At 37.0% G+C, this 14,058-nt stretch overlaps 1 protein-coding gene across 3 annotated transcripts in view; it reads right to left on the bottom strand.

The window, feature by feature from the left end:
• LOC114707352 (selection and upkeep of intraepithelial T-cells protein 8-like) overlaps positions 1-12,109 on the bottom strand; it is a 30,165-nt gene extending 18,056 nt beyond the window's left edge. For all 3 annotated transcript variants that reach the window (XM_037202817.1, XM_037202818.1, XM_028890066.2), the window contains exons 1-2: positions 11,823-12,109; positions 1,154-1,243 (exon numbers count right to left, since the gene is read on the bottom strand). In XM_037202817.1, coding sequence (XP_037058712.1) covers positions 1,154-1,241 — 88 coding nt within the window. In that variant the 5' untranslated portion in view covers positions 1,242-1,243; positions 11,823-12,109. The remainder of the gene's footprint in view (positions 1-1,153; positions 1,244-11,822) is intronic.
• Between the last annotated feature and the right edge of the window lie 1,949 nt (positions 12,110-14,058).

Here is a 14,058-nt window from a genome sequence, read left to right as displayed (position 1 = left end):
GATTTTCTCTCCAATTTTTTAATCTTTCTTCTCTTTATACATTTCTATGATTAATGCTCAAAGTCAAATGTGTTTTTTTCTCAAGTTTTGTCCCTTCAGTCTGTCTACTCATGAGCCCATAAAAGAAGATTTTTATTTCTACTATGGTGTTTCATATCTATCAGATTTCCTTTCATTACTTTATAAGAATTTCTAGATATTCTTATAGTATCCATTTGTTCTTCCTTCTTTTCCATTTTTGCCATTAGATCATTTACAATATTAATTATGATTGTATTAAATTTTTAGCCTGACAATTCCAGATCATTTGTGTGGTTTTACTTGCTCTGTCCCTATGGATTCTGGCTTTGATTCTCGATGTTTCTTGGAAAGTTTTGTTGGAAGGCAAATACACTACAATTAATGTACCCAGATGTCATGTTTTAGTGATGTATTGCTAATGTGTAAGGGGGAGAAAGAATGAGCATTCTGCAGTTGTATGATTTAGATTCAGCCTTTTAGTGAACCTGTGCCTTTGAGTTGTGGCCTTCTTGAGGGGTTCTCAATGTCTCTGTCTCCTAAGTGGGACAAGATAGAAAAAGGTGGCTTGAGCTCAGTTTTACCCTTCCTTCTCCAAGGTCAGGTCAGTCAGGTCACTCAACAGTGATGCTGTGAGAAAACAGTTCATCTTGATGGCAGAACTAATTAATGGGAACCTTTTTCAGAATGGTTGCTTTCTCCATTTCTCCGTTCCCATCACAAGAAACTGGTAGAAATGTAGAAAGTAAAAGGCACCACTCAGTGCCTATCAATGATGGGGCTTATGTGGTGGTTCTGATTCAAACCATTGTACATTGAGACTCTAGTAACTCAGTGGCTTCAGCTTACATTTTCCTGCTTTACCTCTTATTTTCTCAGATCTTTCTTCTCTCCTCAGAGATTTCTACCTTGTAGATTTCTGCTACTTTTTGGTTCTCTACCTTGTGGGACAGTAGTGCACTCTAATTTCATTCCTTGAACCTAAGAAGAGTTGCTGACAACTTTTTTACCTTTTAACTTGATATTGCAAAGAAGTGATTCTGTTAACCTCTTTCAATAACAAACTGGACAGTAGAAGTCTATTTTGCATCCTTTTCATAATTACAATAGATAAGAAAAAAGTGAGTATTCTTACGAGAAGTTGATGCTGATGCTACTATCACTTGCAGGAAAGTGAAGCATATATGATACCCAGAAAAATAGGAGTATGTAGACTTCATCATATCTGAAAAGGACAATAGAACACAGTAAGAATCAATGAGATATGAAGTATAGATTGTCTAGATACACAAAATTGATTCATAATTTTATAGAGACAATCTTAAGTTTTCGTTAAAAATAAATCTATGTTAAGAGAGAGAGAGAGAGAGAGAGAGAGAGAGAGAGAGAGAGAGAGAGAGAGATTGTCCATGTCATACATGGTTCTGATCAGAGGAGGACTTCTCAGTTCCTTTATCACTCTAGTTTATACTCTGTGGTTACTTTAACCTTTTGACCAAACTTTCTAAGTGAGCAGTACCCCCAGGAGTTGTATTTAACAAACAGCATAAGAAAAATATTTGAAGCAAGTTAATGGAACAAAAACAGACAATCTAAAAGCATGCATGTGTAAATGTGAATGAAATGTAAGAAAAAAAATATTTTTAATCCATGAGACTAAAAAAATATATTGAGACCAAATTGTGGATGAACTAATGTCATTTGTTAAGAATTAGATATATTATTTTTAATCTGTAGAATATTGCTAAAACCTGTTAAAATAATTTTACTGATAACTTTTATACTTTTAAATGTGAAAATGTTTTGTGACTATGTTGTGATAATTGAAAACAAAGACATAACTTTACAAAAGAAAAGATCTGCATGAATTACACACTAATGACTTTCTCAAACCTATCAGAAAAAAACACCAAGAACAATTTCTTAAATTGAAATTTGGGAAAAAATAAAGAAACAAAAGTTAAGATTTACTAATCTTGGAAAAACACTAAAGGATGCCACATACACTTGTAATAAGATTAATCACACTTACAACTTGCAAGCAAATTGTTAAATATATATATATGCCTTCAAGATGGCAGATATTAAAACTTAGCATTATCTGACTTGCTTTTTTCCCTAAATTAGAAATGAGGATGCAAAGCATGAAGAATCAACTTTTCTTCTATTATTAGAAGATGTACCATTATTTATGGTTTCTCCTAAATCATCTAAGTTCCCTACATTAAAAAACAGTCACAGAAATGCAGAGGAAGGAGAAACAGATATCTAGTCATTGAGACTTATAAAAATGCATGGCACATTGTAGAGAAGAGAAGGAAAAAATAATTTTATGTGATATTCTTCACTGAAACAGAAGGAAAAATCCTAAAATTCATATAGAACCACAAAACACAAAAGACCCTACAAAACCAAAACAATCCCGAGCAAAAAACTGTGGGGATTACCATACCAGGTTTCAGTCTGTATTACAGATCAATAGTAATAAAAACAATGTGTTGCTGGCACAAAAACAGAAGCATAGAACAATGGAACAAAACAGGAAACCACCAAATAAGTACATGTAACTACAGCCATTTGATGTTTGACAAAGATGCCAAGAATACACACTGAATAAAAAACAGAATCTGTAACAAATGATGCAAAGGAGGAAAGATGTAGAAGAATGTTATTACAGTCATACTTATCACCCTGCAAAAAAATCAGCTCCAAATGGACCGAGTGCCTCAATGTGAATCTGAAACACAGAAACTTCTAGAATAAAACACAAGCAGTACCTCATAAAATCTGGGTGTAGGAAGGGACTTTTGAGTAGGAGTTCATTCATCCAGGAATTAATGCCAAGAGCTGACAACCAAGACCTCATCAAACTAAAATTCTCTGTATTGTAAAGAAAAAAATTAAACAAAGAAGTCCACAGAGTGAGAGAGAATCTTTGCCAGCGATGTATCTGGTTGAGAATTGTTTTCTAGAGTATATTGTTGTAGGATAGTTGATCACACTGTGTGAAAACATGATGCTTTTTATTCTGATTGGTTGAATAAAGAGGTGAATGGCCAATAGCTAGGCAGGAAAGTATCGGCAGGACTTCTGAGCAGAGATAGAAACTCTGGAATGAGGAGAAGGCAGATTTTCCCAGTGAGATGTGGAGGGAGACAGACATAATGGAAGAGAGGTAATGAACCACACAGCAGAAGGCAAATAAATATAGATAAATTAATTTAAGTTATAAAAGCTAATTGGTAACAAGCCTAAGGTAAGGCTAAGCTTTCATGATTAATAAAAAGTCTCCTGTCATTATTGGAGAGTTGGCAATCCTAAAAGAAAGCCCAGCACCAGTATATAAAGACCCAACACACATAAAAAGGAGTCAATGAAATGAGCAACTCAATTTAAAAATCGGCTACAGATATGAACAGAGTTCTCAAAAGATAAAATGCAAATGACTGAGAAATGTTTTTAAAGTCTTCAGCATACTTAGTTATCAAAAAATGCAAATTTAAACCACTTTGAGATTTCACCTCATCCAAGACAGAATGGCAAAGATAAAAACAAAACAAACAAAGGAACAAACAAAAACTCAAACAACAGCAAATGCTGGCATGGGTGTCAGAAAAAGGACCACTTATTCTCTGTTGGTGGGATTGAAAACTACTGAAATCACTCTGTGAATCAGTGTAGAGGCTCCTCAAAAAACTAAAAGTAGAGCTATCATATGACCCAGCTATACTACTGTGGGGCATGTACTCAAAGGCCTCTACATCCTCCTTCAGAGACACTTGATTATCTATATTCATTTCTGCTCTATTCACAATACCCAGGAGATGGAAACTGCCTGGATATTCATCAGCTAATGAACAGATAATGAAATGTGGCATATTCAAATATGGCATGTTCACACAATGGAATATTATTCAGCTATTAAGAAAAATAAAGCACAGGTAAATAGATGATGCTAGAAACAGATATTCTGAGTGAGGTAATCCACACCTAGGAAAATAAAGATCACATGTTTTCTCTCATTTTTGAATATTGGCTTTGGATTTTTAGGTATTTGTATTTCATTTGGGACATCTGTAATAGTCAGAAAAATACTAAGGGGCCATGGGAAAGATACTCAAGGGAGAGGAGCTAGAATGCATTGATATCAAAAGTCAATAGAGCAGGGGGTATTAAATTGAGGTGGGGGTGGAAGGCAAAGAAGGATAATGTTGGAATAAACAATATTAAGGAACCTTCAAAAAGTAATGTGGAAACAAACTACTGTTAAAAGCCTACATCCAAATGCACACACACCATATTTGTCTTTCTGAGTCTGGGTTACCTCACTCAGGATGATTTTTTTCTAGATCCATCCATTTGCCTGCAAACCTCATGATGTCATTGTTTTTCTTAGCTGAGTAGTATTCCATTGTGTATATGTGCCACAATTTATTTATCCATTCTTCAGTTGAAGGGCATCTAGGTTGTTTCCAGGTTTTGGCTATTACAAACAATGCTGATATGAACATAGCTGAGCAAGTGCTCTTGTGGTATGATTGAGCATTTCTTGGGTATATGCCCAGGAGTGGTATAGCTGGATCTTGGGGGAGATTGATTCCCAATTTTCTAAGAAAGCGCCATATTGATTTCCAAAGTGGTTGTACAAGCTTGCATTCCCACCAGCAGTGGAGGAGGGTTCCTCTAGTTCCACATCTTCTCCAGCAAGTGTCTTCGGTGTTTTTGATCTTAGCCATTCTGACAGGCGTAAGGTGGTATCTCAGAGTTGTTTTGATTTGCATTTCCCTGATTATTAGGGATGTTGAGCAATTCCTTAAATGTCTTTCAGCCATTTGAGTTTCCTCTGTTGAGAATTCTCTGTTTAGTTCTAAAGCCCATTTCTCAATTGGATTGTTGGTCCTTTTGATGTCTAATTCCTTGAGTTCCTTATATATTCTGGATATCAGTCCTCTGTCAGATGTGGGGTTGGTGAAGATCTTTTCCCATTCTGTAGGCTGTCGCTTTGCCTTGTTGACTGTATCCTTTGCTCTACAAAAGCTTCTCAGTTTCAAGAGGTCCCATTGATTGATTGTTTCTCTCAATGTCTGTGCTACTGGTGTTATATTTAGGAAGTGATCTCCTATGCCAATGCATTCAAGACTCCTTCCTACTTTCTCTTCTAGCAGGTTCAGAGTAGCTGGATTTATGTTGAGGTCCTTGATCCACTTGGACTTAAGTTTTGTGCACGGTGACAGATATGAATCTATTTGCAGCCTTCTACACATTGATATCCAGTTATGCCAGCACCATTTGTTGAAGATGCTTTCTTTTTTCTATTGTACACTTTTGGTATGTACTCACTCATAGGAGGATGCTAGATGTGGAACAAGAATGACTAGACTGCTACTCACAACACCAGTGAGGCTACCTGGAAAATGGGACCCCAAGAAAGACACGGAGAAATGGATGAGATGTACATGAACAGCCTGGACATGAGTGGGAGCTATGAAGGGCGAGGGCCGAGGGAAAGATTGCGGGAGATCCTAGCTGGATCAAGAAAAGAGAGGGAGAACAAGGAGTAGGAGACCATGGTAAATGAAGACCACATGAGAAAAGGAAGAAACAAAGAGCTAAAGAGGCCCATAGAAATCCACAAAGATACCCTCACAAAAGATTGCTGGCAATTGTCGAGAGACAGCCAGGACTGACCTACACTGGTGATGAGATGGCCAAACACCCTAATGGTTATGCCATAAACCCCATCCAAGGACTGAGGAATCTGGATGCAGAGATCCATGGCTAGGCCCCGTGTGGAGCTCTGGGAGTCTAATTAGTGAATAAGAGGAGGGTTTATATGAGTGAGAATTGTTGAAACCAAGGTTGGATAAAGCACAGGGACAAATAACCAAATGAATGGAAACACATGAACTATGAACCAAAGGCTGAGGGGCCCCCAACTGGATCAGGCCCTCTGAATAGGTGAGACGGTCGATTGGCTTGATCTGTTTGGGAGGCATCTAGGCAGTGGTACCAGGTCGTGGGCTTGTTGCATGAGTTGGCTGTTTGAAACCTGGGACTTATGCAGGGACGCTTGGCTGATTCTGGGAGGAAGGGACTGGACCTGCCTGGACTGAGTCTATCAGGTTGATCCCAGTCCTTGGGGGAGACCTTGATCTGGAGGAGGTGGGAATGGAGGGTGGGCTGGGGGGAAGGGGAGGGGGCAGGAAGGGAGAGAACAAGGGAATCTGTGGCTATTATGTAGAACTGAATAGTATTGTAAAATAAAAAATAAAATAAAATATAAAAAAAATGCACAAACACACAAGAATAACGACATCGTTAAAACATAACAGGAAAGACACCAGGATCGCCCAATGATGGAGAAATGGATGCAATCTATATGAACAGCCTGGACATGAGTGGGAGTAATGAAGGGCAAGGGTCAAGGGAAAGAGAGCCTGTAGAAGCGGGAGATCCCAGCTGGATCAAGAACAGAGAGGGAGAATAAGGAATAGGAGACCATGGTAAATGAAGATCACATGAGAATAGGAAAAAGCAAAGTGCTAGAGAGGCCCACAGAAATCCACAAAGATACCCTCACAATAGACTGCTGGCAATGGTCGAGAGACAGCCCGAACCGACCTACTCTAGTGATGGGGTGGCCAAACATCCTAATAGTCATGCCAGAAACCCCTTCCAAGGAATGAGGGATCTGGATGCAGAGATCCTTGGCTAGGCCCCGGGTGGAGCTCCAGGAGTCTAATTAGCAAGAAAGAGGAGGGTTTATATGAGCGAGAATTGTTGAGATCAAGGTTGGATAAAGCACAGGGACAAATAGCCAAATGAATGGAAACACATGAACTATGAACCAAAGGCTGAGGGGCCCCCAACTGGATCAGGCCCTCTGAATAGGTGAGACAATTGATTGGCTTGATCTGTTTGGCAGGCATCTAGGCAGTGGGACCGGGTCTGATATAGATATATAGGATATAGAGATGATAAGAAAAAAGGGTAGATTAATGAACCTACTTTTAAGAACAACTTGTTTAAAATGTTTTACATTGGTATAGATTTTAGTTTATGTTTAAAATGTTTTACATTGGTATAAATTTTAGTTTATTGATACAAACTTAAAGTTAATTTTGTTATACTGTATATATATTTCTATTCTTGTTTGAGGTATTATGTTTATGTAACTCATTTAAAATTGTAATGGATAATTAAGAAATAGATTAATAATTAGTCATCTATGATAATCATATTTGTAGCCATGTTAGTTAAGTCTTCTAGGTATACATAGATATATTTCAGATAGATAGGTAATCTTCAAACACTTCATAGACCTAGAGAATATGGCATTTAAATAACTTAGAATTCTGTTGACGTGAGACACAATTGCTCCTGGCTGCACCAATTGATCCCGAGAGAATGTTGGGCTTCTAAGACATTTCCATTTGGAAGTTTGTCTTTTTGGCACAAAATGGCCTACTGGGCAAAGAACTGCCCTTGCCTTGACGGCTGACAGTACAAATGCAATGCTGTCCTTTCTGGACAAGTGGGACACAAGGAAAGCGACCACTGTACTCTGACAAGACAGGGTAAGATGGTCTTTCAGAAATCCTGCTTCTGAAAATGGTCTGTCAGATACTCTAGGCCTATAGCCAATTTGAATGCACCAACAATGCTGAGAAACATTAGGTGACTGTCCAGGCTGCCAGCTGTCTTGGTTTACTTTTGCAAGATTCCCGAAAGTTGCTTGCATCCATCTACCATTTCTCAGGTACCATTTTGTTCCTTCTCAGGTCTTTGATGTGGTTGAAAACTAGATAGTTGTAATTTCCTCAGTTATGATAAAAGATAAGTTAGATATAAAACCTTAAACTCACAAATATAAGATAGATAGGACATCTTTAATATTGTAACTATAATTCTTGCTCGGTAATTGTTTTGTTATATGTAATTTTACCATGTTAAAGTTAAAACCTTACTTTTTAAAAAAAGGAGAAAAGGGGAAATGATGTGGATATCATTCTATATAAATAAAACACTGATGGCCAGTGACCAGGCAGGACGTAGGTGGCCAGGCAGGAAGTAGGTGGGACAAGGAGAGAGGAGAATTCTGGGAAGCGGAAGGCTGAGGGGAGAGACACTGCAGCCACCGCCAGGACAAGCAGCATGTGAAGACGCCGGTAAGCCACCAGCCACATGGCAAGGTATAGATTTATAGAAATGGGTTAATTTAAGATATAAGAACAGTTAGCAAGAAGCCTGCCATGGCCATACAGTTTATAAGTGATATAACTCTCTGTGTTTACTTGGTTGGGTCTGAGCGGCTGTGGGACTGGTGGGTGACAAAGATTTGTCCTGACTGTGGGCAAGGCAGGAAAACTCCAGCTACAAATGGGGAACCTGGAGAGAAGCCCTCCAGCAACACAGGTCCTGTGCTCATTGCATGAGTTGGCTGTTTGAAACCTGGGGCTTATGCAGGGTCGCTAGGCTCGGCCTGGGAGGAGGGGACTGGACCTGCCTGGACTGAGTCTACCAGGTTGATCTCAATCCTAGGAGGAGGCTTTGCCCTAGAGGAGGTAGGAATGGGGGGTGTGCTGGGGGAAGATGAGGGGGGCGGGGGGGGGGAGAACAAGGGAATCCGTGGCTGATATGTAGAACTGAATTGTATTGTAAAAATTTTAAAAAAGCAATAAATAAATACATAAATAAATAAATAAATAAATAAATAAATAAATAAATAAAGTTATACCAAACAAATATTAAAATAAAATAAAAAATAAGTAAATAAATAAAAAATACAAAAAATAAGATAAAATTGAAAAAAAAAGACATTGAGAATGAAAGCTGTCTGAATTGATATCTATGTGACTGTCAGTATGAATGGTTAGACCCATGAATAATCTGAAAGAATGTGTCTAGAAAACTCATAAATTATGTTAAAACTCAAAAGTAAATTACATCCCTGTATATAAGTCATGATGATTTTTGAATTTGAATTTAAAACAATGCAATTTATGATGATACTAGAACTATATGATTAGGTATAATTCTATCATATTATGTGGATATTTTATATGTTGAATGAAAATAAGCTTGAAATGGTATAGACAAATCTTGTTCTCAGATGCGATGACCTATATGTCTCCTTTCACTTCTAGGTTGGTGTTTAATTGCCATGATGGTGCAATATTAAGGAGGGAGGTGTAAATAGTTTAAACAGGTGATTAGAGCATGGAGACTTTGCTCTTATATATGAACTAATGTCATTATTATGAGAGTGGATTTATGATCATGGGTGAAATCTCTATAACAGGACAAAACCATCCCCATATTGTTTTCTATCTCTTACCCTTTACCTTTCAGTCACAGATAGCATCATAAAAAAGTTCTTGACAGATGATAGTATTTTCACTTTGGATTTTCCATCATCTAGAAATTTCTGTTCTTCATATATTACCCAGTTTATAGTACTCTATTATAGCAGTTTAAAGTGTTCTAAGACATGAGAAAATATTTTATATATCATAAAGTTATGTGCAATGTGTATAGAAAAGCAAAGAATAATTTTTTAAAGCTAGACAGCATCTAAATAATTCTAAGTATGAAATACAGAGATCATGCTATCAATTTCAAGATTTATGCAAGACTTCAATGATGAAAATATTATGGAATTGGCAAAAGAGTAATGGGCCTCCATAGGGAATAGATTAACACAGAAATGGAGGCACATTAGCCTAAGCAATTTTTTCAGTACTAAAGAAATTCAAGTGAAAATTTGTCTTTTGAAAAATATGGTGCCTAAGTAGTGAGGAACTCATATGCAAAAATATTATATTATAAACTTTCCAGCATTAATATCTCAAAAGGTATCAAAGATATAAATTTAAATTTATATAATTAAAAAACAAAATCTGCAAAAAATGTGACAAGTCAAAGCCTCTTTGGTATGACAATTAAAGCAAAATGCATGACTTTTTGAAAAATAAGCAATTGAAATTTAGAAAATTTCATACATTTTCCTCTGTAAAAGAGGGAACAGAACCAATAAAAAGATAAAATACAAAATCATAAAAAATGTATACATTGTGTTTCTTAGGAAATCAGGATATAGCTACAGCCTGGATAAGCTCTTCTGAGACTGATTAGGCATTGTAGGAATGAACTGGATTTCATGGGCCAGATAGATAAAACTAAATTTTCACTAAGAAAGTTGTCCCCACAGGGTAGGGAGGCTGGTGAGGATCAGGAGGAGGGATGAGGGGGGGATCTGTGGTTGGTATGTGGAATGAATAAAATATTCTTAATTAAAAAAGAAAGTTATCTCTAGGATTTTCTTCTCATCTTGCTACTTTCCTACATGGGCCTGCTGTGTGAGGCCTACTTGGTCTTTATTCAGCCAATGTGAAAATACTTAAAGGCTATGGCATGCCTTCTACATATCTGACAAATAACATGAGCGATTTTCTCTAACACTGTTCCAGCATATGGTTTGCACACATGATGTTGGTAGGTATTGATTGGCTTACTACCTGGAAAAGCAGGTTACAGTCAACAAAGAGACATAATAGGAGTTGTAATCACTAAATGACTGCTATGATTCTGGTATTTCCCTCCAATACCACCCACTCTTTCAAAACAATTAACTCAACAATTGAATTTATTAAAAATGCTATTCTTAAAAACAAACTACAAGAGAAATAAAAGTACAAGAAGACTTGTATCTAGTAATAATAGTATATTAAAAGTTGATGGAAATAACTCAAAATATGACTGACAGTAGAATGGACAAACAAGTTATAGCTAGCCCAATAATATATGCATCAATAAAAATAAAATCAATAAAAAATTAATGAGCATTTTATATATGTCAGATATTGATCTCTAGAGGATTTGGCTGAATTAAAGGAGTCAGATAAAGATGATTCACATGTTAGGATCACAAATATATGGTTGTAAAAATGCTAATAATTACACAAGTAAATTAGTAAGTCTCTAGAGACAGAGAAAGGGAGAAAAAGGAATGGCCCCAAAGCCCACAAAGACAGTTTTGGGAGTCAGAGATACATACTTATTAAATGAAATACAGTGACAATTTCATGACAGTATATATATTTCAAACTTTACAGATTATTTCCCTTAATTATCTGGCAGAGTTTGTTGCATGTCAGCTATCCCTCAACAAATCTCTCCATATAAATACTGTAAGATAAACATAAAATACTGGTTGTGATCTTTTAGTGGCTATTTAGTTGTATAACTTCAATCTCAGGAGTAGAATCTTAGAAACTGGAAACACCTACATTGGTGACTGTCAAGTCTATAACAGTATTATGTTCTGCTGGCAATTTATAACTGTTGGAAGTCCTTTCATGGTGTGGCCCCTACACAGTGGATTAAAGATGCTCTGGTGGAAGGCAGCACACATTGTACTTGGTGGTTTTTTTTTTTTTTAAGGAAAAATGACACACGTTGAATGGTGACAGGAAATGGGCTGGATACTGGAGCAGTTGAGGGAAGGGAGTAAATATGATCATTGTGTAGAATTCTCAGAGAAGTAGCTTTCAAAAAGAAGGAGGAAGGAAACTGTGGATATGATATTGTTCCTGAATCCCAGGTCACAAAGGACCCTCTCAGCATAATGAGATATGAAAGCAAATCCTCTCTTTTGAAGAACTTCACTGCCTTTCAGAATTCTAGTCCTAACATATAATCACTTTGTAATGAGAAGATAGTCAAGCTGTGAAACTCTAAGTTTAGACTTACAAAGGAGGGAAATACCCTTGTCTCCAACCATTCTCCACACCCAGATCACTTACTTGAGCTTGAGAATCTAGAGAGAATTTCTTTCCTGGCCCTTCAAATATTCTCAGTGACTTCAGGTTGTTCAGCAAAGTTTCTAAACCACGAATCACCAACACCTCCTCTAGATCAGGGTTGGTCTTCAGAGCTTCAGCTAGTTTCCTTCAGGATGAAATTTCCCTTCTCAGTATCAAATCAGTCTCCATTCAGAGAAAACAAGAAGACTGCTGTTCTGTCCAGTACAAAAGTCATGAGCTCACTCTCTCTAACAGCACACTCTGTTTCACTCAGAAACTCTCCACTGTTTTCAGTATGCCTGTTCCAACATGACTGCTTTGGCTCATGATGATATCAGAGACAAGGCATATTTCTTCATACAGTTTCACCAGAAAAAATGCTAATTCTGGAAATACCAAGGGGAATTCTTGCTTGTATCAACAGTAATGTGCTCTGGAGTTTATCTTTATAAATAACATTTAACTTTTCACATAGGTTTTTTGAATTTTTTAAACTTCTAGATATTAGTTATGTTCTTTTCTTGAAGTCTCTACTATATTTAGTCATGTGAAAGGCTCAGGATAGGAGAAGTTCTTGGAAAATAATCGTCAGGGTATTTTTTCTTATAAAATAAATTAGGAAAAATTAAAATAAGAAGAACCTGGTCAAGACTTGTGCAGCCTCTCCTCCAAACTGTCCATAGGAAAATTTTAGTGATTATCTCGTATTAGAGGCCATAGACCACGAAGACCACAAAATGTAGATAGAAAATTATGGAAGACAAAAATCTATAATCATAATTTTTGATAATTCTCTATATTTAAAATACAAAAAAGAGAATTATCCACTCCATCCCTCAAGATTCTACCACAATAGCCAAACAGAACCGTGTAAAAGCATTCTTCTGCCATACTTCTTAGAATTTAACAAGCTAGATTACTCTTGAACCAGAATATTGAGTTTTTCAAAGATATGCAATGTCTCTTTCTTCATCCACATAAATTTAAGAATTATTTATGTGGTTGTACAAGCTTGCATTTTCACCAGCAGTGGAGGAGAGTTCCCCTAGCTCCACAACCTCTGCAGCATAAGGTGTCTTCAGTGTTTTTGATCTTAGCCATTCTGACAGGCATAAGGTGGTATCTCAGAGATCTTTGGATTTGCATCTCCCTGATGATTAGGGATTTTGAGCAATTCCTTAAATGTCTTTCAGCCATTTGAGGTTCCTCTGTTGAGAATTCTCTGTTTAGTTCTATAGCCCATTTCTTAATTGGACTGTTGGTCATTTTGATGTCTAATTCCTTGAGTTCCTTATATATTCTGGAAATCAGTGCTCTGTCAGATGTGGGTTGGTAAAGACCTTTTCCCATTCTGTAGGCTGTCGCTTTGCCTTGTTGACCATATCCTTTGCTCTACAAAAGCTTCTCAGTGTCAAGAGGTCCCATTGATTGATTGTTTCTCTCAATGTCTGTGCTACTGGTGTTATATTTAGGAAGTGATCTCCTATGCCAATGCATTCAAGACTCCTTCCTACTTTCTCTTCTAGCAGGTTCAGAGTAGCTGGATTTATGTTGAGGTCCTTGATCCACTTGGACTTAAGTTTTGTGCACGGTGACAGAATATGGATCTATTTGCAGCCTTCTACACATTGATATCCAGTTGTGCCAGCACCATTTGTTGAAGATGCTTTCTTTTTTCCATTGTACACTTTTGGCTTCTTTGTCAAATATTATATGTTCACAGGTGTGCGGGTTAATGTCAGGGTCTTCAATTCGATTCCATTGGTCCACATGTCGGTTTTTATGCCAATACCAAGCTGTTTTTATTACTGTAGCTCTATAGTAGAGCTTGAAGTAAGGGATCGTGATGCCTCTAGAGGTTGTTTTATTGTACAGGATTCTTTTGGCTACCCTGGGTTTTTTGTTTTTCCATGTGAAGTTGAGTATTATTCTTTCCAGGTCTGTGAAGAATTGTGTTGGTATTCTGATGGAGATTGCATTGAATCTGTAGATTGCCTTTGGTAGAATTGCCATTTTTTCTATGTTAGTCCTGCCTACCCATGAGCATGGGAGATCTTTCCATTTTCTGACATCTTCTTCAATTTCATTTTTCAGGGACTTAAATTTCTTGTCATATAGATCCTTCACTTGCTTGGTTAGTGTCACCCCAAGGTATTTTATGTCATTTGTGCCTATTGTAAAGGGTGATGTATCTCTGATTTCCTACGCAGCTTCTTTGTCCATTGTACTTAGAAAA

This window comes from Peromyscus leucopus, chromosome 2 (genome assembly GCF_004664715.2).
Source record: "Peromyscus leucopus breed LL Stock chromosome 2, UCI_PerLeu_2.1, whole genome shotgun sequence".
NCBI classification, from domain to species: Eukaryota; Metazoa; Chordata; class Mammalia; order Rodentia; family Cricetidae; genus Peromyscus; species Peromyscus leucopus.
This window is presented reverse-complemented; position numbering and strand designations above follow the sequence as displayed.